The sequence below is a fragment of the Rhinoraja longicauda genome, chromosome 34, assembly GCF_053455715.1.
Source record: "Rhinoraja longicauda isolate Sanriku21f chromosome 34, sRhiLon1.1, whole genome shotgun sequence".
NCBI lineage: Eukaryota > Metazoa > Chordata > Chondrichthyes > Rajiformes > Arhynchobatidae > Rhinoraja > Rhinoraja longicauda.
The window spans coordinates 10,472,278-10,500,258 of record NC_135986.1 but is presented as its reverse complement, the minus strand read 5'-3'; the positions used below and the strand labels follow the sequence as shown (position 1 = coordinate 10,500,258).

The following is a 27,981-nucleotide window of genomic DNA, read 5'->3' as shown; positions in this document are numbered from 1 at the left end:
ACTGGTGTAAATGGGGCATGTTGGTCGGTGTGGGCAGGTGGGACTAGTGTAGATGGGGCATGTTGGTCGGTGTGGGCAGGTGGGACTAGTGTAGAGGGGGCATGTTGGCCGGTGTGGGCAGGTGGGACTAGTGTAGATGGGGCATGTTGGGCGGTGTGGGCAGGTGGGACTAGTGTGACTATGAATGTAGTACAGTACAGAAACTGGACCATCCCACAATGTTCGTGGTGAACGTGATGCCAAGATAAACTAATCTGCTCTACATCATTTCTCTGCTTATCTTCAGTTTATGAGTGTAAGCGTTCCAGAAACCACACACTTGACTATTAACTAATCTGCCATCTGTCTGGCATTCGGCAATCTAGCTAGATATTCTTACAGTTTGTCACGCAAGTGATAATCTTACAGTTTATCACCACAGTGCGATCTTAGCATAGGGTAATGAACGGCAAAAACAGGCTCTTCGGCCCATCTAGGTCGCCCTGCCCACAAATGCCCATCTAAGCCGCACGGTGGCGCAGCGGTAGAGTTGCTGCCTTACAGCGAATGCAGAGCTGGAGATTCTGGTTCGATCCCAACTACGGGTGCCGTCTCTACGGAGTTTGTACGTTCTCCCCGTGACCTGCGTGGGTTTTCTCCGAGATCTTCGGTTTCCTCCCACACTCCAAAGACGTGCAGGTTTGTAGCTTAATTGACTGGGTAAATGTAAAAATCGTCCCTAGTGTGTGTAGGATAGTGTTAGTGTGCGGGGGATCGCTGGGCGGCACGGACTCGGTGGGCCGAAGGTCCTGTTTCTGCTCTGTATCTCTAAAGGCAACCCCGTTTTATTCTTCCCACTTTCAGCACGGTGGCACACCGGTAGAGTTGCTGCCTCACAGCGCTAGAGACCCGGGTTTGATCCCGACTACGGGTGCTGTCTGTACAGAGTTTGTACATTCTCCCCGTGACCTGCGTGGGTTTTATCCAGGATCTTCGGTTTACTCCCACACTCCAAAGACATGCAGGTTTGCAGGTCTAATTGGCTTTGGTAAATTGGTAAATTGTCCCCTAGTGTGTGTGTGTGTCGCGATAGTGCCAGTGTACAGGATCGCTGGTCAGCCTGGACTCAGTGGGCCGAAGGGCCTGTATCTCTGTGTCTCCACGCTCTATCTGTAAACGGAACAAAATTATTGTTATTGATTGTGGATGGCAGGACTATCGTATGTTGAAAGACTGGAGCGACTGGGCTTGTATACGTTCAAATTTAGAAGGATGAGAGGGGATCTTATCGAAACGTATAAGATTATTAAGGGGTTGGACACGTTAGAGGCAGGAAACATGTTCCCAATGTTAGGGGAGTCCAGAACCAGGGGTCACAGTTTAAGAATAAGGGGTAGGCCATTTAGAACTGAGATGAGGCAAAACTTTTTCAGTCAGAGAGTTGTGAATCTGTGGAATTCTCTGCCTCAGCAGGCAGTGGAGGCCAATTCTCTGGATGCTTTCAAGAGAGACCTAGATAGAGCTCTTAAGGATAGCGGAGTCAGGGGGTATGGGGAGAGGGCAGGAACGGGGTACTGATTGAGAATGATCAGCCATGATCACATTGAATGGCGGTGCTGGCTCTAAGGGCCAAATGGCCTACTACTGCACCCATTTTCCATGATCAGCCATGATCACAATGAATGGCAGCGCTAGCTCGATGGGCTGAATGACCTCCTGCACCTATTTTCTATGTTTCTAAAAGTCAAATTGCAACTTTATAAAAGTTTGGCGAGGCTGCATTTGGAATATTGCCTGCAGTTCTGGTCAGCCCATGACAGGAAGGTTGTAGAAGCTTTGCAGAGGGTACAGAAGAGTTTTATCAGGATGGTGTCTGGATTTGAGGCTATTATCTATAAGGTAGGACAAATGTAGTTAAGAGATGCAGCAGGGAAAGAGGCCCTTCGACCCACCAAATCCACGCCGACCATCCATCATCCTGGGATGCAGTTGTACAGGGCATTGGTGAGACCACACCTGGAGTATTGCATACAGTTTTGGTCTCCAAATCTGAGGAAAGACAATCTTGCCATAGAGGGAGTACAGAGAAGGTTCACCAGATTGATTTCTGGGATGGCAGGACTTTCATATGAAGAAAGACTGGATAGACTCGGCTTGTAATCGCTGGAATTTAGAAGTTCTTATAGAAACTTACAAAATTCATAAGGGGTTGGAAAGGCTAGATGCAGGAAGATTGTTCCCGATGTTGGGGAAGTCCAGAACAAGGGGTCACAGTTTAAGGATAAGGGGGAAGTCTTTTAGGACCGAGATGAGAACTTTTTTTTCACACAGAGAGTGGTGAATCTGTGGAATTCTCTGCCACAGAAGGTAGTTGAGGCCAGTTCATTGGCTATACTTAAGAGGGAGTTAGATGTGGCCCTTGTGGCTAAAGGGATCAGGGGGTATGGAGAGAAGGAAGGTACGATATACTGAGTCGGATGATCAGCCATGATCATATTCAATGGCGGTGCAGGCTCTAAGGGCCGAATGGCCTACTCCTGCATCTATTTTCTATGTTTCTATGTTCAGTCTGAAGAAAGGTTCCGACACGAAAAGTCACCCATCCTTTATCTCCAGAGATGCTACCTGAGGTATTCCAGTACTTTGTGTCAATCTTTGGTATAAACCAGCATCCACAGCTCTTTGTTTCCACCTCGTTCGTTATCACTAGTTCTACGCTATTCCACTTTCGCATCCAGTCCCGAATTTAGAAGGATGAGAGGAGATCTTATCGAAACGTATATGATTATTAAGGGTTTGGACACGTTAGAGGCAGAAAACATGTTCCCAATGTTGGGGGATTCCAGAACAAGGGGCCACAGTTTAAGAATAAGGGGTCGGCCATTTAGAACTGAGATGAGGCAAAACTTTTTCAGTCAGAGAGTTGTGAATCTGTGGAATTCTCTGCCTCAGAAGGTAGTGGAGGCCAATTCTCTGAATGCATTCAAGAGAGAGCTAGATAGAGCTCTTAAGGATAGCGGAGTCAGGGGGTACGGGGAGAAGGCAGGAACGGGGTACTGATTGAGAATGATCAGCCATGATCACATTGAATGGCGGTGCTGGCCCGAAGGACCAAATGGCCTCCTCCTGCACCTATTGTCTATTGTCTATTGAAATGGGCCAGAGTTAGTTTCGTTTAGTTTAGAGATACAGCGCGGAAACAGGCCCTTCGGCCCACCGAATCCGCGCCGACCAGCGATCCCCGCACATTAACACTACCCTGCACACATTAGGGACAGTTTTGCATTGATACCAAGCCAGTGAACATACAAACCTGCACGTCTTTGGAGTGTGGGAGATCTTGGGGAAGATCTCTGAGAAAACCCACGCAGGTCACGGGGAGAACGTACAAACTCCGGACAGACAGCACCCATATTCGGGATTGAACTTGCGTCTCTGGAGCTCTCAGGCAGTAGCTCTACCGCTGCGCCACCGTGCCGCCCAGGTGAGACTAGTGTAGACGGGGCATGTTGGTCGGCGTGGGCATGTTGGGCCGAAGGGCCTGTTTCCTTGTGGTGTGACTCAATGACCATACTGACGCCTCGGGTTATCCTGCTGCTAACTACCTGCAAGGGTGTTCCTTATAAGCCGCTCTATAATGTATACTAGACCAAGTGGACCCGTTGGGCCCAAACCTCTCCTGCATTGATGCAGCACCCTCTCCTCCCCCTCCCCACTCCCCTCCCCTCCCCTTTGCCCCCCACCACTCCCGCCCCTCCCTCTCCTCTACTCCCTCCCCCCTCCCCCCTTTGTTCCCCCCCTCCACCCCCACCCCTCCCCCCTTCCCCCCATTCCATCCCCCTCATCCTCCACCCCCCCTCCCTCCCCCTCCCTCCCTAGGAGATAAATGTAAACTTTAAAACGTGAATAACTTTAAAAATATGACACCGATTTCAATGAAACGTCTTCCATTGGCACCAAAAGGACGACGGTGAGTAAGGTGGGCCTAAAACTGTTGCGCTGCCGTGCTCCGTTTTGGCTGTAGTTCAGGCACAAACAAACAAACAAACGAGAGTTTTAGTGTATAGATGTATCGATTTATATCGAGTCTTACAACGTAGAAAAGACCCTTCAGTCCAACTTGCCCACTACGGCCAACATGACCCATCTACACTAGTCCCACCAACCTGCGTTTGGTCCATGTCCCTCTAAACCTGTTCGATCCATGTACCTGTCTAAATGTTTTTTAAACATCATGAGAGTCCCAGCCCCAACTATACCCCCAGCAGCTCGTTCCATACACCCACCACCCTCTCTGTGGAAATCATTACCCCTCAGGTTCCTATTAGATCTTTCCCCCTCACCTTAAACCTATGACCTCTGGTTCTCGATTCCCCTACTCTGGGCAAAAGACTTTGTGTTTACCTGATCTATTCCTCTCATGATTTTGTACACCTCTATAAGATCTCCCCTCATCCTCCTGCGCTCCAAGGAATAGAGTCCCAGCCTGCCCCAACCTCTCCCTGTAGCTCAGACCCTTCGAGTCCTGGCAACATCCTCGTAAATCTTCTCAGCGCCCTTTCCAGCTTGACAAAATCTTTCTGATAGCACGGTGCCCAGAACTGAACACGATACTCTAAATGTGGCCTCACCAGCGTCTTATATAACTGCAACGTGACCTCCCAACATCTATACTCAATGAAGGTCAATGAGCCAAAAGCTTTTTTTGACCAACTACCTGTAAATTTAGTTTTAACCCGTTCCTTCTCCCCAGAGATGCTGCCTATCCCGCTGAGTTACGCCAGCATTTTGTGTCTATCTCCGGTGTCAGCCAGCATCTGCAATTCCTTCCTCCACATTTAAGTGCTGTGATAGTCCCTGCCTCGACTACCTCCTCTGACAACGGACACAAAAAGCTGGAGTAACTCGGCGGGACAGGCAGCATCTCTGGAGAGAAGGAATGGGTGACGTTTCGGGTCGAGACCCATCTGGAGAGATTAAAAAAACAATGAATGAAAGATATGCAAAAAATTAACAAGGAGAGGAGGAGACCGTTCCCTCTGTAACTCCCATGTCCACTCGTCCCTTCCCACCCAAACCACCCCATCCCCGGGCACTTTCCCCTGCAACCGCACGAGATGCAACACCTGTCCCTTTACCTCCCCCCTCGACTCCATCCAAGGACCCAAACAGTCTTTCCAGGTGAGACAGAGATTCACCTGCACCTCCTCCAACCTCATCTATTGCATCCGCTGCTCTAGATGTCAACTTCTTTACATCGGCGAAACCAAGCGCAGGCTCGGCGATCGCTTCGCTCAACACCTGCGCTCGGTCCACGTTAACCAACCTGATCTCCCGGTGGCTGAGCACTTCAATTCCCCCTCCCATTCCCAGTCTGACCTTTCTGTCATGGGCCTCCTCCAGTGCCATAGTGAGGCCCAGCAGAAATTGGAGGAACAGCACCTCATATTTCGCCTGGGCAGCTTGCAGCCCAGTGGTATGAACATCGAGTTCTCCAACTTTAGATAGTTCCTCTGTCCCTCTCTATCCCCTCCCCTCTTCCCAGTTCTCCCTCTATCTTCCTGTCTCCACCTATATCCTTCCTTTGTCCCGCCCCCCCTGACATCAGTCTGAAGAAGGGTCTCGACCCGAAACGTCACCCATTCCTTCTCTCCTGAGATGCTGCCTGGCCCGCTGAGTTACTCCAGCATTTTGTGAATAAAAGCAAAAAAGTAACGTTGAATGGCGGTGCTGGCTTGAAGGGCCGAATGGCCTCCTCCTGCACCTATTGTATATTGTCTATTGTCTATCTCCCGTTTGCTAAACACTTTAACTCCCCCTCCCACTCCCACACTGACCTTTCTGTCCTGAGCCTCCTCCATTGTCAGAGTGAGGCCCAGCGCAAATTGGAGGAACAGCACCTCATATTTCCCTTGGGCAGCTTACACCCCAGCGGTATGTACATTGACTTCTCTAACTTCAAGTAGCCCCGGCATTTCCTCTCTCTCTATCCCTCCCCCACCCAAGTTGCACCAGCTTCTCGTTACGTCTCTCGTTTCCCTTATCCCTAACCAGTCTCGACTCGAAACGTCGCCCATCCCTTCTTTCCCGAGATGCTGCCTGTCCCGCTGAGTTACGCCAGCTTTCTTTGTGCCTATCTTCGATTGTGATCCTATAGCGTCTTTCTGCTGGCTGGATAGAAACGTAGAAAATTGGTGCAGGAGGAGGCCATTCGGCCCTTCGAGCCTGCACCGCCATTCATTTTTTAATTAAAATTTAAAAAATATATATATTTGTTTTTTATTTTTTACAGAACTTTTTGGAAAACAAACCCCCCACCCTTCCCCCACCCCCCTTATACTAACCCCAAATAAGAAAAAGAAAGAAAAGAAAAAAAATTAATGACTGCCTGGTTGTTGGGGGTCCTGCACACGCCCCATGGAATTCCAAACAGAATAAACTGTATATGTATATACATCTCTCCCAAAAGAACCATTGTAAATATGAACAATTCTTCTATATATATAGGCCCCTCTTTTGTAGATAAGGACGCCAGATATTTTAAAAAGTATCATATTTGTTCCTTAAATTATAAGTAATTTTTTCAAGTGGGATACAGTTAGAAATTTCATTATTCCAAAGGTCCATACTTAAATAGGAATCTGATTTCCAAGTAACTGCGATAGTTTTTTTGGCTACTGCTAATGCAATTTTTATAAATTCTTTCTGATATTTATTCATTTTAAGTTGTGGTCTTATTCCTTCAACATCACCCAATAACAAAAATCTTGGGTTGTATGGAAGTTGTATTCCGATAATCTGTTCTAAAAAACTTCTTAAGTTTGTCCAAAAAGGTTGTATTTTTGAACAGGACCAAGTAGAATGTAAAAAAGTACCAATTTCTTGATTGCACCGAAAACATTGGTCAGATAAACTTGAGTTTATTCTCTTTAATTTTTGTGGTGTGATATATAATTGATGCAGAAAGTTATATTGTACTAGTCTAAACCGAACATTTATTGTATTTTTCATACTGTCAAGGCATAGCTTTGACCAATTTGTTCCATCAATATTAATATTCAAATCCGTTTCCCATTTTCGCCTTGATATATGAATTCCTTGTTGAGGAGCCTTTTTTTGAATTAGATTATATATAATAGAAGTTAAAAAAATTATTTGTCCTTTTTGAATTAGGTTTTCAATTTCCTTAGATTTCGGCAATAACATTGTTTGACCCAATTTATCTTTTAAATACGCTCTTAATTGAAAGTAACAGAAAAGGGAATTATTTGATATATGATATTTATTTTTCAATTGTTCAAATGACATCAATATACCTTTTTCAAAGCAATCACCTATATATCTAATCCCTTTTTGATGCCACCTATATAGAAGCTGATTATCCATTGTAAAAGGTATCAATCTATTCTGAATCAAAGTTGTCTTTCCTAATAAAGATTTTTTTGTTTCATCCTCAAAATTTACCTTATTCCATAATCCGATCAAGTGTTTTAATAATGGAGATTCTTTCAGTCCCCGTATCAATTTAGGTTCCCATTTATATATAAAGTCTTCTGGTATATTTTCTCCTATTTTGTCTAGTTCTATTCTTATCCATGCCGGGTTTTTTCTTCAAAAAGAGATGCAATAAACCTCAGTTGGTTTGCTTTATAATAATTCTTAAAGTTCGGAAGTTGTAATCCTCCTGAATCAAACTTCCATGTCAATTTTTCCAACGATATTCTTGACATCTTACCTTTCCAGAGAAATTTCCGCACATATTTATTTAACTCTTGAAAAAACTTCTGTGGTACTTGTATGGGTAATGTTTTAATATCACTACAGAGTAATAAATCCCCAGGAGAAGATGGGTTCCCACCAGAATTTTATAAAAAATTTAAAGAATTATTAATTCCTCCTTTTATGGAGGTAATACAGCAGGCGGAAAGAACACATAACCTCCCAGAGTCTTTTACGACAGCGATTTTAACAGTAATACCAAAAAAAGATAGGGATCCTTTAAAACCAACATCAGATAGACCTATATCTTTGCTGAATACAGATTATAAAATAGTAGCAAAAATTTTATCTAATAGATTGTCTAAGTATTTACCAAAATTAGTACATATGGATCACACTGGATTTATTAAAAATAGACATTCTGCAGATAATGTAACTAGGTTACTCAGTATAATGCATTTGGCACAAAAGAGGAATGAAATAAGTGTAGCAGTAGCTCTGGATGCAGAAAAAGCATTTGATAGGTTAGAGTGGGATTTTTTTATATAAAGTATTGGAAAAATATGGGTTAGGAACAACTTTTATAAACTGGATTAAAACTTTAAATGTGAATCCCAAAGCTAAAGTAGCGACAAATGGCCAAATTTCAACACCGTTTCAATTAAAAAGGTCATCTAGAAAAGGATGCCCATTATTACCTGCTTTATTTGTGCTGGCGATAGAACCGTTAGCTGAACTAATTAGAAGTGACCCAGATATTAAGGGTTTTAAAGTCAATCAGGAAGAATTTAAGATTAATTTATTTGCAGATGATGTTTTGATATACTTAACAAAACCATGAGATTCATTGCGCAAATTATCTTTTAGATTAGAAGAATATGGAAGAATATCAGGTTATAAAATAAATTGGGATAAAAGTGAAAGTTTACTCCTTACTAAAGGAGATTACACTCAATGTCGATTACTAACCCAATTTAGATGGCCATTAATTGGTATAAAGTATTTAGGTATAAGAATTGATAATGATATGAAGAATTTATATAATTTAAATTATTTATTATTACTAAGAAAAATAAAAGAAGACCTTGATAAATTGATGACATTACCAATAACATTAATAGGAAGGGTTAATGCCGTTAAAATGAATATATTTCCGAAGTAACAATATTTATACCGCCATTCATTTTGATAGCATGCAATAAAAAGCTTTTCGCTGTACCTCGGTACGAGTGACACCACAGAAAGCTAACTGTAATGTGAATGTTTCTCACGCTGTCTCTCTTGCCCGTAGGAAGCCAAGGATCCAGCAATGGTGTACGCTCCACGCTCTCTGGATGGTCGTGCTGATCCTCATGGGGTCGGACTTGCCATCCAGACTCTGGGCATGACGGATAAGAAAAGGTGATTGCACCCCCCACCCCCCTCCCCCTCCCCCTCTCCCCATCCCCCTCTCCCTCCCCCGCCCCCAAACCCCCTCCCTTTCCCACTCCCCCTCTCCCCCTCTCCCCCTCCCCTCCCCCTTTCCCACTACACCTCCCACTCCCCCTCTCCCTCCCCACTCCCCTCCCCCTCTCCCTCTCGCCCTCCCTCTCTCCCCCTCCCGTCTCCCACTCCCCCTCCCCGCCCCCTCTCCCAACCCCCCTCCCCCTACCCCTCCCCCTCTCTCACTCCCCCTCTCCCTCTCCCCTCCCTCTCCCTCACTCCCACTCCCCCTCACCTCTCCCCCTCCCCCTCTCCCCTGCCCCCGTCCCCTCTCCCACTCCCCCTCCCCCACTCCCCCTCCCCCACTCCCCCTCTCCCTCTCCCCCACCCCACCAGCCCTCCCCCACTCCCCCTCCCCCTCTCCCACTCCCCCTCCCCCTCTCCCACACCCCCTCTCCCCCTCCCTCCCCATCCCCTCTCCCACTCCCCCTCCCGCACTCCCCCTCCCCCTCTCCCACTCCCCCTCTCCCTCTCCCCCTCTCCCTCTCCCCTTCTCCCTCTCCCCACCCCCACTCCCCCACTCCCCCTCTCCGTCTCCCCCACCCCCACTCCCCCTCTCCGTCTCCCCCACCCCCACCCCCTCCCCCTCTCCCCCTTCCCCTCCCCCTATCCCACTCAACCCCTCACCCCCACACCAGGAGGACTATTCCCAACGGATAATTGACCCAAGCCGCACGTCGTCGTTTTTGTGGGGGGAATCCGGAGCACGCGGTCACGGGGAGAACGTACAAACCCCCCACACACAGACAAGCACGCACACTCTGTCTCTCTCCCTCTCTCTCCCTCTCTCTCCCTCTCTCTCCCTCTCTCTCCCTCTCTCTCCCTCTCTCTCTCTCTCCCTCTCTCCCTCTCTCTCCCTCTCTCTCCCTCTCTCTCCCTCTTTCTCCCTCTTTCTCCCTCTCTCTCCCTCTCTCTCCCTCTCTCTCCCTCTCTCTCCCTCTCTCTCTCCCTCTCTCCCTCTCTCTCTCCCTCTCTCTCTCCCTCGCTCTCTCTCTCCCTCTCTCTCTCCCCCTCTTTCTCCCTCTCTCTCCCTCTCTCTCCCTCTCTCTCCCTCTCTCTCCCTCTCTCTCCCTCTCTCCCTCTCTCTCTCCCTCTCTCTCTCCCTCGCTCTCTCTCTCCCTCTCTCTCTCTCCCTCTCTCTCCCTCTCACTCCCTCTCTCTCCCTCCCCCCCTCCCCACCCCCCCTCTATTGACGTTTTGGGTCGAGACCCTTCTTCAGATTTGTTCATTTTAGAAACAGAAAATAGGTGTTCATCGTGCTCTCTCTCCTGCCTAGGATGCCGTCGCTGGAGGTGGAGCAGGCCGGGGTTGCCACGGCGACGGGCCTGGTGCAGGCTGGCCGGGCGATTGAGGCCTGCAGGCCCAGGACCCACGTGATGTTCCTCAAGACCCACAAGACGGCGGGCAGCATCATCCTCAACATCCTCTAGCGCTTCGGGGAGGCCCGCAACCTGACCTTCGCCCTGCCCGCCGCCTACCAGTTTGGCTACCCGCTCCTCTTCAGCACGCGAAGGGTCAAGTTCTACTGCCCGCTCAAGAGGCAGGAGTACAACATCATCTGCAACCACATGCGCTTCTACCGGCCGCAGGTAAGACCGCGGTGGCGCGACGGTAGAGCTGCCGCCTTGCAGCGAATGCAGCGCCGGAGACCCGGGTTCCATCCCGACTACGGGCGCTGTCTGTACATTCAATGTGATCATGGCTGATCATTCTCAATCAGTTCCCCGTTCCTGCCTTCTCCCCATACCCCCTGACGCCGCTATCCTTAAGAGCTCTATCTAGCTCTCTCTTGAAAGCATTCAGAGAATTGGCCTCCACTGCCTTCTGAGGTAGAGAATTCCACAGATTCACAACTCAATGACTGAAAAAGTTTTTCCTGATTCTCCATTCTAAATGGCCTACCCCTTATTCTTAAACTGTGTGGCCCCTGGTTCTGGACTCCCCCAACATCGGGAACATGTTTCCTGCCTCTAACGTGTCCAACCCCTTAATAATCTTATACGTTTCGATAAGATCTCTCCTCATCCTTCTACATTCCAGTGTATACAAGCCTAGCCACTCCAGTCTTTCAACATATGACAGTCCCGCCATTCCGGGAATTAACCTAGTAAACCTACACTGCACGCCCTCAATAGCAAGAATATTCTTCCTCAAATTTGGAGACCAAAACTGCACACAGTACTCCAGGTGCGGTCTCACCAGGGCCCTGTACAACCGCAGAAGGACCTCTTTGCTCCTATACTCAACTCCTCTTGTTATGAAGGCCAACATTCCATTGGCTTTCTTCATTGCCTGCTGTACCTGCATGCTTCCTTTCAGTGACCGATGCACTAGGACACCCAGATCTCGTTGTACGTCCCCTTTTCCTAACTTGATTTCCTCCCACACTCCAAAGACGTGCATGTTTGTAGGTTAATTGGCTTGGCAAATGAAAAATTGTCCCTAGTGCGTGTGGGATAGTGTTAGTGTGCGGGGATCGCTGGTCGGCGCGGACCCGGTGGGCCGAAGGGCCTGTTTCCGCGCTGTATCTCTCAACTAAACTACAACTAAATTGTTTAAACTAAATTGTTTTTGTTTGGAAACGTAGAAAATAGGCGCGGGAGTCGGCCATTCGGCCCTTCGAGCCAGCAGCGCCATTCAGTATGATCCATGGATGAGGTGCTGCAGAGATCCGGGTTCGATCCTGATCACGGATCTAGACCTTGGAGGTACATTAAGAAGCAGGTGCCTAAAAATTCGCGTTGATCCCTCAGTTAGGGCGGCACGGTGGCGCAGCGGGTGGAGCTGCTGCCTCACAGCCCCAGAGACACGGGTTCGATCCTGACCACGGGTGCTGTCTGTACGGAGTTTGTACGTTCTCCCCGCGACTGCGTGGGTTTTCTCCGGGTGCTCCGGTTTCCTCCCCCATCCCAACCACGTACGAGTTTGCAGGTTAATTGCCTCCTGTACATTGTCCCCAGTGTGTGTAGGATAGTGCCAGTGTGTGGGGATCGCCGGTCGCTGTGGACTCGTTGGGCTGAAGGGCCCGTTTCCGTGCTGTCTGTATAAATTCTAAAGTGAAGCTCTGTCTTGCAGCCCCAGAGACCCAGATAATCGCCTCATCTGAGTCAGGGCGTCACGGTGTTGCAGCGGGTAGAGCTGTTGCCTCACGTTGCCAGAGACCTGTTATCGACCATGACCTCGGGTGCTGTCTGGACACAGCCAGTCCCCGTATTAATAACGTGAATCATTTAATCATTTAAATTATTAATATTGATGTGGATCACAGCCCATAGTGTCTCTGGTCTCATGGTTATCGCGTTCGCTTTACGCGTGAAACGTCACCAGTTCAATCCTGGGTGGAAGCTGAGGGCGTTACGGACGCGCAGCGGGTAGAGCTGCTGCAGGGACCACGGTTCGATCCTGACCACGGCTGCTGCCTGTACAATAGACAATAGGTGCAGGAGGAGGCCATTCAGCCCTTCGAGCCAGCACCGCCATTCAATGTGATCATGGCTGATCATTCTCAATCTGTACCCCGTTCATGCCTTCGCCCCATACCCCCTGTCTCTGCTATCCGTAAGAGCTCTATCTAGCTCTCTCTAGAATGCATTCAGATAATTGGCCTCCACTGCCTTCTGAGGCAGTGAATTCCACAGATTCACAACTCTCTGACTGAAAACGTTTTTCCTCATCTCCGTTCTAAATGGCCTACCCCTTATTCTTAAGATGTGGCCCCTGGTTCTGGACTCCCCCAACATTTGGAACATGTTTCCTGCCTCTAACGTGTCCAACCCGTTAATAATCTTATATGTTTCCATAAGATTCCCTCTCATCCTTCTAAATTCCAGTGTATACAAGCCTAGTCGCTCCAGTCTTTCAACATACGACAGTCCCGCCATTCCGGGAATTAACCTAGTAAACCTACGCTGCACGCCCTCAATAGCAAGAATATCCTTCCTCAAATTTGGAGACCAAAACTGCACACAGTACTCCAGGTGCGGTCTCACTAGGGCCCTGTACAACTGCAGAAGGACCTCTTTGCTCCTATACTCAACTCCTCTTGTTATGAAGGTCAACATTCCATTGGCTTTCTTCACTGCCTGCTGTACCTGCATGCTTCCTTTCAGTGACTGATGCACTAGGACACCCAGATCTCGTTGTACATCGCCTTTTCCTAACTTTATATTATTAATAATATCACACAAACTCCGTAGAGACTGCACGTGAGGTCAGTGTTAAACATGTGTCCCAGGCACTGTGAGGCGTTAGACCACAGGAACTATCTCCGTCATTCAAAATAATATTAATATTGTTAATATTATTTTGGGTCGGTGATAACTATGTGGTGTGGCGGTTATCACCGACCCAGTCTGAAGAAGGGTCTCGACCCGAAACGTCGCCCATTCCTTCTCTCCTGAGATGCTGTCTGACCTGCTGAGTTACTGCAGCATTTTGTGAATAAATACCTTCGATTTGTACCAGCATCTGCAGTTATTTTCTTATACTGCCTAATCGCTCCAATCTTTCAACATATGACAGTCCCGCCATTCCGGGAATTAACCTAGTAAACCTACGCTGCACGTCCTCGATAACAAAAATAGCGAATGGTATGTTGGCATTCATAGCAAGAAGATTTGAGTCTAGGAGCAGGGAGGTTCTGCTGCAGTTGTACAGGGCCTTGGTGAGACCGCACCTGGAGTATTGTGCACAGTTTTGGGCTCGTAATCTGAGGAAAGACATTCTAGCCATAGAGGGAGTACAGAGAAGGTTCACCAGATTGATCCCTGGGATGGCAGGACTTTCGTATGAAGAAAGACTGGATAGACTAGGCTTGTACTCGCTGGAATTTAGAAGACTGAGGGGGGATCTTATAGAAACTTATAAAATTCTTAAGGGGTTGGAGAGGCTAGATGCGGGAAGATTGTTCCCGATGTTGGGGAAGTCCAGAACCAGGGGTCACAGCTTAAGGATAAGGGGGAAGTCTTTTAGGACCGAGATGAGAAAACATTTCTTCACACAGAGAGTGGTGAATCTGTGGAATTCTCTGCCACAGAAGGTAGTTGAGGCCAGTTCATTGGCTATATTTAAGAGGGAGTTAGATGTGGCCCTTGTGGCTAAAGGGATCAGGGGGTATGGAGAGAAGGCAGGTACAGGTTACTGAGCTGGATGATCAGCCATGATCATATTGAATGGTGGTGCAGGCTCGAAGGGCCGAATGGCCTACTCCTGCACCTATTTTCTATGTTTCTATGTTTCTATCCTTCCTCAAATTTGGAGACAAAAACTGCACACAGTACTCCAGGTGCGGTCTCACCAGGGCCCTGTACAACTGCAGAAGGACCTCTTTGCTCCTATACTCAACTCCTCTTGTTATGAAGGCCAACATTCCATTGGCTTTGTTCACTGCCTGATGTACCTGCATGCTTCCTTTCAGTGACTGATGCACTAGGACACCCAGAGCTCGTTGTACGTCGCCTTTTCCTACCTTGATATTATTAATAATAGCACACACTCCGTACAGACAGCACGTGAGGCCAGTGTTAAACCCGGGTCCCTGGCACTGTGAGGCGTTAGACCACAGGAACTATGTACGTCATTCAAAATAATATTAATATTGCTGGACACGTTGGGCTGAAGGGCCCGTTTCCGTGCTGTCTGTCTAAATTCTAAAGTGAAGCTCTGTCTTGCAGCCCCTGAGACCCAGATAATCGCCTCCTCTGAGTCAGGGCGTCACGGTGGTGCAGCGGGTAGAGCTGTTGCCTCGCGTTGCCAGAGACCTGTTTTCGACCCTGCCCTCGGGTGCTGTCTGGACACAGCCTGTCCCCGTATTAATAACATGAATCATATAACATATAACATATAACAACTACAGCATGGAAACAGGCCTGTCCGGCCCTACCAGTCCACGCCGACCATTCTCCCTGACCTAGTCTCATATATAACATATAACAATTTAAATTATTAATATTGATGTGGATCACAGCACATAGTGTCTCTGGTCTCATGGTTATCACGTTCCCTTTACGCGTGAAACGTCACCAGTTCAATCCTGGGTGGAAGCTGAGGGCGTTAGGGACGCGCAGCGGGTAGAGCTGCTGCAGGGACCCCGGTTCGATCCTGACCACGGGTGCTGCCTGCACAATCGACAATAGGGGCAGGAGGAGGCCAATCTGCCCTTCGAGCCAGCACCGCCATTCAATGTGATCATGGCTGATCATTCTCAATCAGTACCCCATTCCTGCCTTTTCCCCATACTCCCTGACTCCGCTATCCTTAAGAGCTCTATCTAGCTCTCTCTTGAATGCATTCAGAAAATTGGCATCCACTGCCTTCGGAGGCAGAGAATTCCACAGTTTCACAGCTCTCTGGCTGAAAAATGTTTTACTCATCTCCGTTCTAAATGGCCTACCCCTTATTTTTAAACTGTGGGCCCTGGTTCTGGACTCCCCCAACATTGGGAACATGTTTCCTGCCTCTAATGTAGATGATACTGAAGATATCATGTGCCGAAGATAGACACGAAATGCTGGAGTAACTCAGCAGGTCAGGCAGCATCTCTGGAGGGCAGGAATGGGTGACGTTTCGGGTCGAGACCTTTCTTCAGACTGATGTCGTGGGAGTAGTCGGTACAGAGATAACAAAGTGTTTAGATAAGGAGGTGCAAGGTGTGAAAACAGGTCAAAGGGAATGTGGTTCAAGGCAAATGTAGAATAGATCATTGTTAGTTGGGAGAAGGTAACAACAAAGCAAACAGAAATATAATGTAATGGGAGACAGTAAGACTGGTCGGAGAACTGGGAAGGGGAGGGGATGGAGAGAGAGGGAATGCAAGGGCTACTTGAAGTTAGAGAAGTCAATGGATGGAGAGAAAGGGAATGCAAGGGCTACTTGAAGTTAGAGAAGTCAATGTTCATACCGCTGGGCTGTAAGCTGCCCAAGCGAAATATGAGGTGCTGTTCCTCCAATTTGCGCTGGGCCTCACTCTGACAATGGAGGAGGCCCAGGACAGAAAGGTCAGTGTGGGAGTGGGAGGGGGAGTTAAAGTGTTTGGAAGCCGGTATTCTTTCAGTTGTTAAGGGTAAGGCTAAGCTCTGTTCGGCCGTCTCTCCAGGGATGCTGCCTGTCCCGCTGAGTTACTCCAGCATTCTGAGTCTATCTTCGATTGAAAGCAGCATGTGCAGATCCTTCCTCTACATCTATGTTAGGGGTGCTGCCTTACAGCGCCAGAGAGCCGGGTTTGTTCCCGTCCTTGCGTACTGTGTGTGCATGCGTGGTTGATCCTATTATTAATAATGTTAAGTTGAAGTTTCGTTTATTGTCACGTGTGCTGAGGTACAGTGAAAAGCTTTTTGTTGCGTGCTAACGAGTCAGCGGAACGACAATACGTCTCCCGATAAGGTTTAGAGAAAAATCTTGGTCTGCGTGGACACATTGGGCCGAAGGGCCTGTTTCCATGCTCTATGACTCAATGAGGTTTAGTTTATTGTCATGTGTACCGAGGTACAGTGAAAACCTTTTGTTGCGTGCTAACCAGTCAGCGGAAAGACAATACATGATTCCAATCGAGCCGTCCATAGTGTGCAGATACAGGATAATGGGAATAACGTTTAGTGCAAGGGAAAGTCCAGTAAAGCTCAATTAAATGTAGTCCCAGGGACTCCAAGATGGTGGATAGTAGTTCAGGACTGCTCTCTAGTGGGTGGTCGGATGGTCCAGTTGCCTGGTAACAGCTAGAACGAAACTGTCCCTGAATCTGGAGATAGGCACAATGAGCCGGTGTAACTCAGCGGGTCAGGCAGCATCTCTGGAGAGAAGGAATGGATGACGTTTCGGGTCGAGACCTTTCTGGAGGTGTGCGTTTTCACACTTCTGTTGGCCTTGCCTGATGGGAGAGGTGGGAAAGAGGGAGTGGCCGGGGTGAGACTGGTCCTTGGTTATGCTGCTGGCCTTGCCGAGGCAGCGCGAGGCGTGGATGGAGTCAGTGGAATGGAGGTTGGTTTGTGTGATGGTCTGGGCTGCTGGCCTTGCCGAGGCAGCGCGAGGCGTAGATGGAGTCGGTGGAAGGGAGGTTGGTTTGCGTGTGTGGTGGTCTGGGCTGCTGGCCTTGCCGAGGCAGCGCGAGGCAGCCTGAGGCGTAGATGGAGTCGGTGGAAGGGAGGTTGGTTTGTGTGATGGTCTGGGCTGCTGGCCTTGCCGAGGCAGCCTGAGGCGTAGATGGAGTCGGTGGAAGGGAGATTGGTTTGCGTGTGTGATGGTCTGGGCTGCTGGCCTTGTAGAGGCAGTGTGAGGTGTAGATGGAGTCGATGGAAGGGAGGTTGGTTTGCGTGATGGTCCGGGCTACGTCCACAATTCTCTGCGATTTCTTGCGGTCTTGGCTGGAGCTGTTTCCAAACCGCGCTGTGATGCGTCCCGATAAAATGCATTCTGCAGCGCATCTGTAGAAGTTGATGAGAGTTGTAAGGGAGATGCACAACCTCCTAAGCCTTCTAAGGAAGTAGAAGCATTGGTGTGCTTTCTGGGTCGTTGCTTCCATATGAGCTAATACTATTAATATATGATTAATAATATTAAGTTATTAATGTTATTTTGGATCGGAGACGTGTTTCTGCGGTGTAGCAGTTATCACGCTTGCTTTACATGCAGAAGATTCTTGGATCAATCCTCAGTGGAACTTTTATAGACAATAAACAATAGGTGCAGGAGGAGGACTTTCGGCCCTTCGAGCCAGCACCGCCATTCAATGTGATCATGGCTGACCATTCTCAATCAGTACCCCGTTCCTTCCTTCTCCCCATACCCCCTGACTCCGCTATCCTTAAGAGCTCTATCTAGCTCTCCCCTGAATGCATTCAGAGAATTGCCCTCCACTGCCTTCTGAGGCAGAGAATTCCACAGATTCACAACTCTCTGACTGAAAAAGTTTCACCTCATCTCAGTTCTAAATGTCCTACCCCTTATTGTTAAACTGTGTTTTGTTCTGGACTCCCCCAACATTTGGAACATGTTTCCTGCCTCCAACGTGTCCAACCCCTTAATAATCTTATACGTTTCAATAAGATCTCCTCTCATCCTTCTAAATTCCAGTGTATACAAGCCTAGTCGCTCCAGTCTTTCAACATATGAGAGTCCCGCCATTCCGGGAATTAACCTGATGAAGCTATGCTGCACGCCCTCAATAGCAAGAATTTCAGTGGTAATTTTGGTTCGGCACGGTGGCGCAGCGGTAGAGTTGCTGCCTTGCAGCGGCAGAAACCTGGGTTCGACCGTGACTACGGGCGCTGTTTGTACCGAGCTTGTACGTTCTCCCCGTGACCTGCGTGGGTTTTCTCCTGGTCTCCGATTTCCTCCCTCACTCCAAAGGCGTGCGGGTTTGTAGGTTAATTGGCCTTGGTAAAATTGTAAATTGTCCCCCGCCCGGTGTGTGTTGGATAGCGTTAGTGTGCGGGGATCGCTGATCGGCGCGGTCTCGGTGGGCCGAAGGGCCTGTTTCCGCGCTGTACGCCTAAACTAAAGCGAATCAGTCTTCTGAAGAACTTGACAGTCTTCTGAAGAATAACACAACTCCAGGTGCTAGCATTTCCGAATTGTCCCCATCAGAACAAATCATCAGTGGACTGAGAACCAACTGAGGATTATAAAGCTTCAAATTGAACCTAGTGTGCAGGGCCATACTAGTGTGAATGGACCGTGATGGGCTGACGTACACTCGCAGTTACTTAAGCAATTCTTCAAGCCCACTGACATCTACGTCGTCTCCACCTTGGAGCTACCACCCCATGGTCTCCACCTCGGAGCTGCCCCCCGTGGTCTCCAGCTCGGAGCTCCCCCCCGTGGTCGTCACCTCGGATCTGTCCCCCGTAGTCTCCAGCTCGGAGCTGCCCCCCGTGGTCTCCAGCTCGGAGCTCCCCCCCGTGGTCGTCACTCGGATCTGCCCCCCGTAGTCTCCAGCTCGGAGCATGCTCCCCGTAGTTTCCAGCTCGGAGCTCTCCCCTCATGGTCTCCAGCTCGGAGCTCTCCCCCGTAGTCTCCAGCTCGGAGCTCTCCTCCCGTAGTCTCCAGCTTGGAGCTCTCCCACCCGTAGTCTTCACCTCGGAGCGCACCCCCAGTAGTCTCCAGCTCGGAGCTCACCCCCCGTAGTCTCCAGTTCGGAGCTCTCCTCCCGTAGTCTCCACCTCGGAGCTCACCCCCCGTAGTCTCCAGCTCAGAGCTCCTCCCCACCCGCGATTTCCACCTCAGAGCTCCCCCTGGTGGTTTAGTTTAGAAACACCAGTGGAGAAACAGGCCCTTCAGTCCACCAGCGATCACCCCGAACACTAACACTATCCCACACAAACAAACACAGGACGATTTAACATTTACACACAGCCAATTACCTGCACGTCTTTGGAGTGTGGGAGGAAACATACATACGCGCACATACATACCTGCACGTCTTTGCAGCGTGGGGGGAAACCGAAGATCTTGGAAAAACCCACGCAGGTCACGGGGAGAATGTACAAACTCCGTACAGACGGCGCCCGTAGTCGGGATCGAACCCGTGTCTCCGGCGCTGCATTCGCTGTGAGGCAGCAACTCTACCGCTGCGCCACCGTGACCGCCCACATCTCAAAGTAGTCTCCAGCCGGGAGCTGGTCAGCACGGACCCACTTGGTGGGCTGAAGGGCCTGCTTCCACGCTGTATCTCTTAAAATCTAAAGTCTATAGTGGAGTCGCTGCCTTATAGCGCCAGAGAGACGGGTGTGTGTGTGTGTGTGTGTGTGTGTTTGTGTGTGTGTGTGTGTGTGTGTGTGTGTGTGTGTGTGTGTGTGTGTGTGTGTGTGTGTGTGTGTGTGTGTGTGTGTGTGTGTGTGTGTGTGTGTGTGTGTGTGTGTGTGTGTGTGTGTGTGTGTGTGTGTGTGTGTGTGTGTGTGTGTGTGTGTGTGTGTGTGTGTGTGTGTTTTGTACTATTATTAATAATATTAAGTTGAAGTTTATTTTATTTTGTACAGTGAAAAGCTGTTTGTTGCGTGCAAACCGGTCAGCGCAAAGACAATACATCTCCCTATAAGGTTTAATTTAGAGATACAGTGCGGAAACAGGCCCTTTCGGCCCACCGGGTCCGCGCCGCCCAGCGATCCCCGCACACTAACACTATCCTACACCCACCAGGGACAACTTTTACATTTACCAAGCCAATTAACCTACAAAACTGTACGTCTTTGGAGTGTGGGAGGAAACCGAAGATCTCGGAGGAAACCCACGCAGGTCACGGGGAGAACGTACAAACTCCGTACAGACAGCTCCCGTAGTCGGGATCGAACCCGGGTCTTACCTGCATTCGCTGTAAGGCAGCAACTCTACCGCTGCTCCACCTGTTTCCAGGACTGCAACTCAATGAAGTTTGAAGTTTAGTTTATTGCCACGTGTACCGAGATAGAGAAACATAGGAAATAGGTGCAGGAGGAGGCCATTTGGCCCTTCGAGCCAGCACCATCATTCAATGTGATCATGGCTGATCATCCACAATCAGTAACCCGTGCCTGCCTTCTCCCCATATCCCTTGATTCCACTAGCCCCTGGAGCTCTAACTAATTCTCTTTTAAATTCATCCAGTGAATTGGCCTCCACTGACTTCTGTGGCAGCTAATTCCACAAATTCACAACTCTGGGTGAAAAAAATTCTTCTCACCTCAGTTTTAAATGGCCTCCCCTTTAGAGAAAACGTGTACCGAGGTACAGTGAAAACCTTTTGTTGCGTGCTCACCAGTCTCCCAACTGTCCTCAGTTCTGGGCACATTGTTATAGGAAAGGTATTGTCAAGCTTGAAAGGGTTCAGAGAAGATTCAGGAGGATGTTGCCAGGACTAGAGGGTGTGAGCTACAGGGAGAGGTTGAGCAGGTTGGGACTCTATTCCTTGGAGCGCAGGAGGATGAGGGGAGATCTTACAGTGGTGTACAAAATCATGAGAGGAATAGGTCGGGTAGACGCACAGAGTCTCTTGCCCAGAGTAGGGGAATCGAGGACCAGAGGATATAGGCTCAAGGTGAAGGGAAAAGATTTAATAGGAATCCGAGGGGTAACTTTTTCACACAAAGGGTGGTGGGTGTATGGAGCGAGCTGACAGAGGAGGTAGTTGAGGCTGGGACTATCCCAACGTTTAAGAAACAGTTAGACAGGTACATGGATAAGACAGGTTTGGAGGGATATGAACCAAACTTGGGCAGGTGGGACTAGTGTAGCTGGGGCATGTTGGCCGGTGTGGGCAAGTTGGGCCGAAGGGCCTGTTTCCACACTGTATGACATCTATATTTCTCCGAGATCTCCGGTTTCCTCCCAAACTCCAAATACGTACGGGTGTGTAGGTTAAGTGGCTTGGCGTATATGTCAATTGTCCTTGGTGTGCGTGGGATAGTGTTAATGCGCGGGGATGAATGGTCGGCGTGGACTCGGTGGACTGTTTCCGGGCAGTTAAATTAAAACTAAAGATTGAAGTGAACGGAAGTGGACAGCTGACCGTGTTATCTTTGTGATGCGTGTCTGAATCTCGTTGTACTTGTACAATAACAATAAAGATATTGTACAATACAATATAGACAATAGACAATAGGTGCAGGAGGAGGCCATTCGGCCCTTCAAGACAGCACCGCCATTCAATGTGATCATGGCTGATCATTCTCAAACAGTTCCTGCCTTCTCCTCCTACCCCCTGACTCCGCTATCCTTAAGAGCTCTACCTAGCTCTCTCTTGAATGCATTCAGAGAATTGGCCTCCACTGGCTTCTGAGCCAGAAAATTCCACAGATTCACAACTCTCTGACTGAAAAAGTTTTTCCTCATCTCAGTTCAAAATGGCCTACCCCTTATTCTTAAACTGTGTGGCCCGTGGTTCTGGACTCCCCCAACATTGGGAACATGTTTCCTGCCCCTAACGTGTCCAACCCCTTAATAATCTTATACGTTTCGATATGATCCCCTCTCATCCTTTTAAATTCCAGTGTATACAAGCCTAGTCGCTCCAGTCTTTCAGCATGTGACAGTCCCGCCATTCCGGGAATTAACCTAGTAAACCTACGCTGCACGCCCTGAATAGCAAGAATATCCTTCCTCAAATTTGGAGACCAAAACTGCACACAGTACTCCAGGTGCGGTCTCACTAGGGCCCTGTACAACTGCAGAAGGACCTCTTTGCTCCTATACTCAACTCCTCTTGTTATGAAGGTCAACATTCCATTGGCTTTCTTCACTGCCTGCTGTACCTGCATGCTTCCTTTCAGTGACTGATGCACTAGGACACCCAGATCTCGTTGTACGTCCCCTTTTCCAGGTCCCTGGGTGGGGGCTGACATTGCGAGCTCCGGCAGCGGCAGTGTGTTCGCCCGCCCCGAATCTCGGGGCTTGGGTCGGCCCGCCGCGGACCTTTACCGTCCGACACGGCCTGAAATAGGCCGCGTGATTTTCTCCGCCCGGCGGGGGCTTCAATGTCGGGAGCCACGACCGCCCCGATGTGGCAACTCCAACAGCCTGACCGCGGGAGAAGACGGCAGGGGAAGAGAAAAGACATTCTGGCCTTCCATCACAGTGAGGAGGGACTGGAGGAGACTCACTGTGATTGATGCTTCTTATTTGTGTTTTGTGTTGGTTTGTGATTGTGCGTGTAATTGCTTATGTTATTGCTCTTACTGTTGGACTGTGGGTGACGAAATCCCGTCCAAAAGACTTGGGGGTTTTTTGGATGACAATAAAGGTAATTCTGATTCTGAACAGAAATTTAGACAACCCAGAGAAACAAAAATAGAAACAGTTAAAACAGTATAAAGTGCAAATAGGTCTGTGCCGGGTCGATGTGAGACATGACCATCCGAAGGAGACAGTTTTTAGATTTAGAGATACAGCGCGGAAACAGGCCCTTCGTCCCCCCCCGAGTCCGCGCCGCCCAGCGATCCCCGCACACTAACACTATCCTGCACACACTGGGGACAATTTTTTTAACATATTACCCAGTCAATTAACCTACTAACCCGTACGTCCTTGGAGTGTGGGAGGAAACCGAAGATCTCGGAGAAAACCCGCGCAGGTCACGGGGAGAACGTACAAACTCCGTACAGACGGCGCCCGTAGTCGGGATCGAACCTGAGTCTCCGGCGCTGCATTCGCTCTAAGGCGGCAACTCTACCGCTGCGTCAATGGGTGGCACTCCGCAGTGATAATCCGAGTTCTTTACCTTCAGTCTGAATAATCACACGTGATACTGAGTGAGCACGTCAGATTTATTCCACCATGGGTTTCTTCCCGTGAGGATCTCCAGACTCAATACTAGTGTCTGAAAAGATCTCAACTCAGGGGAGGGGAAGAACAACTTCTCCACCATTGTTCACTTTTTTATACAGAAAGGAAAAAGGGCGTAACAGATAAAATTAAGGACCAATTACAAATCAAATACAATTCCTTCCCATGGTTACAGAGAGAACAAAACCATCACAAAATCAAACACATCACAAAGACAGCCTTCTTCCACCTCAAAAACATCGCCCGTCTCCGTCCATCCCTCTCCTCCACAGCTGCAGAAACCCTCATCCACGCCTTCATCACCTCCCGTCTGGACTACTGCAACAGCCTCCTCTATGGCGCACCCTCAAAAATCATCAGTAAACTTCAATACATTCAAAACTCCGCTGCCCGTCTACTCACCCACACCCAGATCCGTGACCATATCACCCCCGTCCTTTACAAACTCCACTGGCTCCCCATCCCCCAGAGAATCCAGTACAAAATCCTCCTCATGACCTGCAAAGCCGTCCATAACCTGGCCCCATCCTACCTGACTGACCTCCTCCACAGGCACACTCCCACCTGCACCCTCCGCTCTGCTGCTGCCAATCTCCTATCCCCCCCCATCCGGACCAAACTCAGATCCTGGGGGGACAGGGCTTTCTCCATCGCTGCTCCCACCCTATGGAACTCACTACCCCAAACCGTCAGAGACTCCTCCTCACTCACCACATTCAAAACATCACTGAAGTCTCACCTGTTCAGTACTGCCTTCAACCACTGAAGGTCACCTCACCTTCTGTCTCCTTTCTCTGTTCGTTTAATTATTTATCTATTTATTCACTTCCCTATGTTCTTTAAATCCCTGTAAAGCGTCTTTGTGTATATGAAAAGCGCTATATAAATGTAATGCATTATTATTATTATTAGTGTCTAAAAAGATCTCAACTCAGGGGAGGGGAAGAACAACTTCTCCACCATTGTTCACTTTTTTATACAGAAAGGAAAAAGGGGTGTAACAGATAAAATTAAGGACCAATTACAAATCGAATACAATTCCCATGGTTACAGAGAGAACAAAATCATTAACACAGGTCACATGCCCAGAAACCAAACCATTAATATAAGTCACATGCTTTTTCGGGGAAATGCATCAATTTACCTAGTGTGGATTCGAAACTTTTCTTACTTTCACACGCACCCATATAAGCAGTTGTTATTGAGAAAGAAACTTATCTTTATAGACGAGCAATCTCACAGCTGCACAACCTTGCTCAACTGTTTCAATACACTGTCAGACAAGGGAGTAATACTCCTCTGTCTACTCCCTATCATTCATAAAGGGACAAACACATTCCATCCCAAGGATAACGTTTCTGCCAAAAGCATCCATCTTACTGCTTTCCACTGAAAATAAGCATTCATTTCATATTAGCTAAAACAACAAAAGAAACCATCTCAACTACAACAAAATATCAATATCTCTAATTAACTATCTCAACTAATAGCATAGATTCTCAGCAGGACCGGTTCAGAGCAAGTGTACTATTGTGTTGTGTTGTGTTGTTGCAGGTGGAGAAGGTCATGGCCAAGGGGACCTTTTACTTCTCGATCCTGCGGAACCCGGTGACCCTGATTGAGTCGTCCTTCACGTACTACAAGGGCTCGAGCCTGACCTTCAAGAAGGTGGAGTCGCTGGAGCAGTTCCTCAGCCAGCCCTGGCGATACTTCTCACCCAAGGAGCGTGGTAGCCACTACGCCCTCAACCTGATGTGGTTCGACTTTGGCTTCGACCACAACGCCAACGACTCCGCGCCCTACGTGGACCTGGTGCTGGAGGAGATCGGCGCCACCTTCCAGCTGGTGCTGGTCGCCGAGTACTTCGACGAGTCCATGGTGCTGCTGAAGGAGGCGCTGTGCTGGGGGCTGGACGACGTGGTCTCCTTCAAGCTCAACCTGCGCAGCAACGCCTCGGTCCGCCCCTTGTCCGAGCGGGCGGCCGGCCAGATCCGGGCCTGGAACGCGCTGGACTGGAAGCTGTACGCCCACTTCAACCGCACCTTCTGGCGGAAGGTGGAGCTCTACGGGCGGCAGCGCATGGCGGCCGACGTGCTGGCCCTCAGGGAGAAGCGCCAGGCCCTGATGGACCTCTGCCTCCAGGGCAGCAGCCCCGTGGACGTCAGCCAGATCCAGGACCGCAACATCAGGCCCTTCCAGTACGGCCGGGCGCGCATCATGGGCTACAACCTCAACCCCGACCTCGAAGGAGGCACCCGGGAGAGGTGCCTGCGCCTGGTGATGCCAGAACTCCAGTACAAGGACCTCCTGGACGCCAAGCACTTCCCCTCGGCCCCCAGTAGCAAAGTCCTTCTGCATGTGTGAAGGAACGCCAAACAACTCCCCATCGTTCCAAGAACTATTCCCCAAACCCCCAACCCCCAATTATTTATAATTGCATCGAAATCTTGACCACTAGTCTCGTTGTGTCGGAGGTCCCAACCACAGCTCCCCCTCCAGCCCTGGGACTGAGAACCTCTGTTGGTGGGACCTCCGTTGGGCAGTTCCCACTTCCCGAAGAGGAGGAAGGGCGCCCGGACAATTTTCCTCGCACTGTGGAAGGAATGGAAACGGGATCGGACTCGGCCAATGACGGGGCCTGGGAAAAGCCACTGCGGGCTCTCTGGGCGATCACCAGGGGCCTGGGAAAAGCCACTGCGGGCTCTCTGGGCGATCACCAGGGGCCGGGGAAAAGCCACTGTGGGCTCTCTGGGCGATCGCCAGGGGCCTGGCGGCCAGCGGCAAAGCACAACCTGCAAGGAAGGTCAGGGAATTCCCCTTCTCTGACCCTCGCCCCCATGTGTTGGAGGCTGGTTGTTTAGCTACCCTTCCGTGGGGGGGGGCAGGGGCAGGGGTGTAGCAAGTGCCAGCTAATAACCCCTCCCTCTCTCCCTCCATCCCTCCCTCCCTCCCTTCCATCCCTCCTTCCCTCCTTCCCCTCCCCTCCCTCCCTCCCCTCCCCTCCCCTCCCCTCTCTCCTTCCTTCCCTCAGTCCATACCTCCTTCCCTTCCCTCCCCTCCTGTCCTTCCTTCCCTCCATCCTTCCCTCCTTCCATCCACCCCTCCCTCCCTCCCTTTCCTCCATCCCTCCCTCTCCCCTCCCTCCCCCCATGGATTGTATCTATGGTGCACTGAGAATGGGAGTCCAGTATCACGGAATGGGAAGATCGAGACAAAGGTGGGATTGGGCACCACCCGTTTGGGGGGGGGGGGGGAACAATGTCCCGGCATCGTTTCGGGTCAGGACCCTTCTCCTGGACGGTGAGAAGCCGGGACGTTATGCGACTGTCGCCCTCTCGGTGTCGGCTGGGGCCGCGTTTGGAGCGCCGCGTCTGGTCCTGGCTCGACCCGCCACGAGGGAAGGTGCCGCTGAGATTCAAAGGGTGCTGAGAAGCTTTACGAGGATATTGCCGGGTTGCTCGAAGGTCCCAACCCGAAACGTCACCCCCTTCCTTCATCGCCAGGGAGCGTTTGCCTGGCCACGTTTGAGTTACTCCAACACTCTGCGGCTATCTTTGGTGCCGTGCGCCTCTGTCCCTATGTGTTGTCACAGTCTGGGCGGTTGTTTCTTTTTCTAACCCCTGTTGCATGAAACGTGACTGTTGTCGGGGCAACTCAAGCCTGTGAATACCGCTCCAAGACTCAACCTGATCCAATAAAAGCTCCATAACCACTGCCTCAGTGATTGGCCTCTACCGATGCCTCCTGCCATGATGCACTGTCTGAATACTCCACAGTCGTTCAGTATAGTTTAGTTTATTGCCACGTGGGTCAAGATACAGTGAAAGGCTTTTGTTGCGTGATATACAATACAATATAACTTTATTGTCATTGTACAGGGGTACAACGAGATTGCGAATGCGCCTCCCATACGATGCAATAATTTAATTAATTTCAACAACAACAACCCAATGAGACAAATTGTAACAGATTTAAGACAGAATAAAGTGCAAGTAGATCTGTGCCGGTTCGCTGTGCGATGTGACCATCCGGCTCAGCAGGACCGGTTCATAGCAGCTATGGCCCTGGGGATGAAGCTGTTCCTGAGTCTGGAGGTGCGGGCATAGAAGGCCTTGTATTGTCTGCCCGATGGTAGAAGTTCGAACAGACTGTTGCAGGGGTGTGAAGAGTCTTTGTGGATGCTGGTGGCTTTTCTGAGGCATCGTTTGTTGTAGATGCCCTCCAAGGCTGGTAGCTGTGTTCCGATGGTCCTCTGAGCTCTATGGACTACCGGCTGAAGAGCTTTCCTCTCTGCCTCCGTGCAGCTGAGATACCACACAGGGATGCCATGTGTTAGGAGGCTCTCTATGGTGCAGCGGTAGAAGGTCGTCAGCAGCTGTTGGGGTAGACCAGACTTCTTCAGTGTTCTTAGGTAGAACAGTCATTGCTGTGCCTTCTTGACCAGCGCAGCAGTGTTATTGGACCATGTTAGGTCTTCCGAAATGTGAGTGCCCAGAAACTTGAAGCTGGACACTCTCTCCACACTGTCCACGTTGATAAAGTTCGGGGCGTATT

General features: G+C 49.5%; 1 protein-coding gene across 1 annotated transcript; it reads left to right on the top strand.

The window, feature by feature from the left end:
* Positions 1 to 122: 122 nt before the first annotated feature.
* LOC144609438 (galactose-3-O-sulfotransferase 2-like) lies at positions 123 to 25,796 on the top strand. The gene is given in 4 exon segments (XM_078427916.1): positions 123 to 295; positions 8,990 to 9,099; positions 10,457 to 10,769; positions 24,982 to 25,796. Coding segments are annotated over 4 exon segments (1,239 nt in total). The 5' UTR covers positions 123 to 289; the 3' UTR covers positions 25,792 to 25,796.
* The last annotated feature ends 2,185 nt before the right edge of the window (positions 25,797 to 27,981 follow it).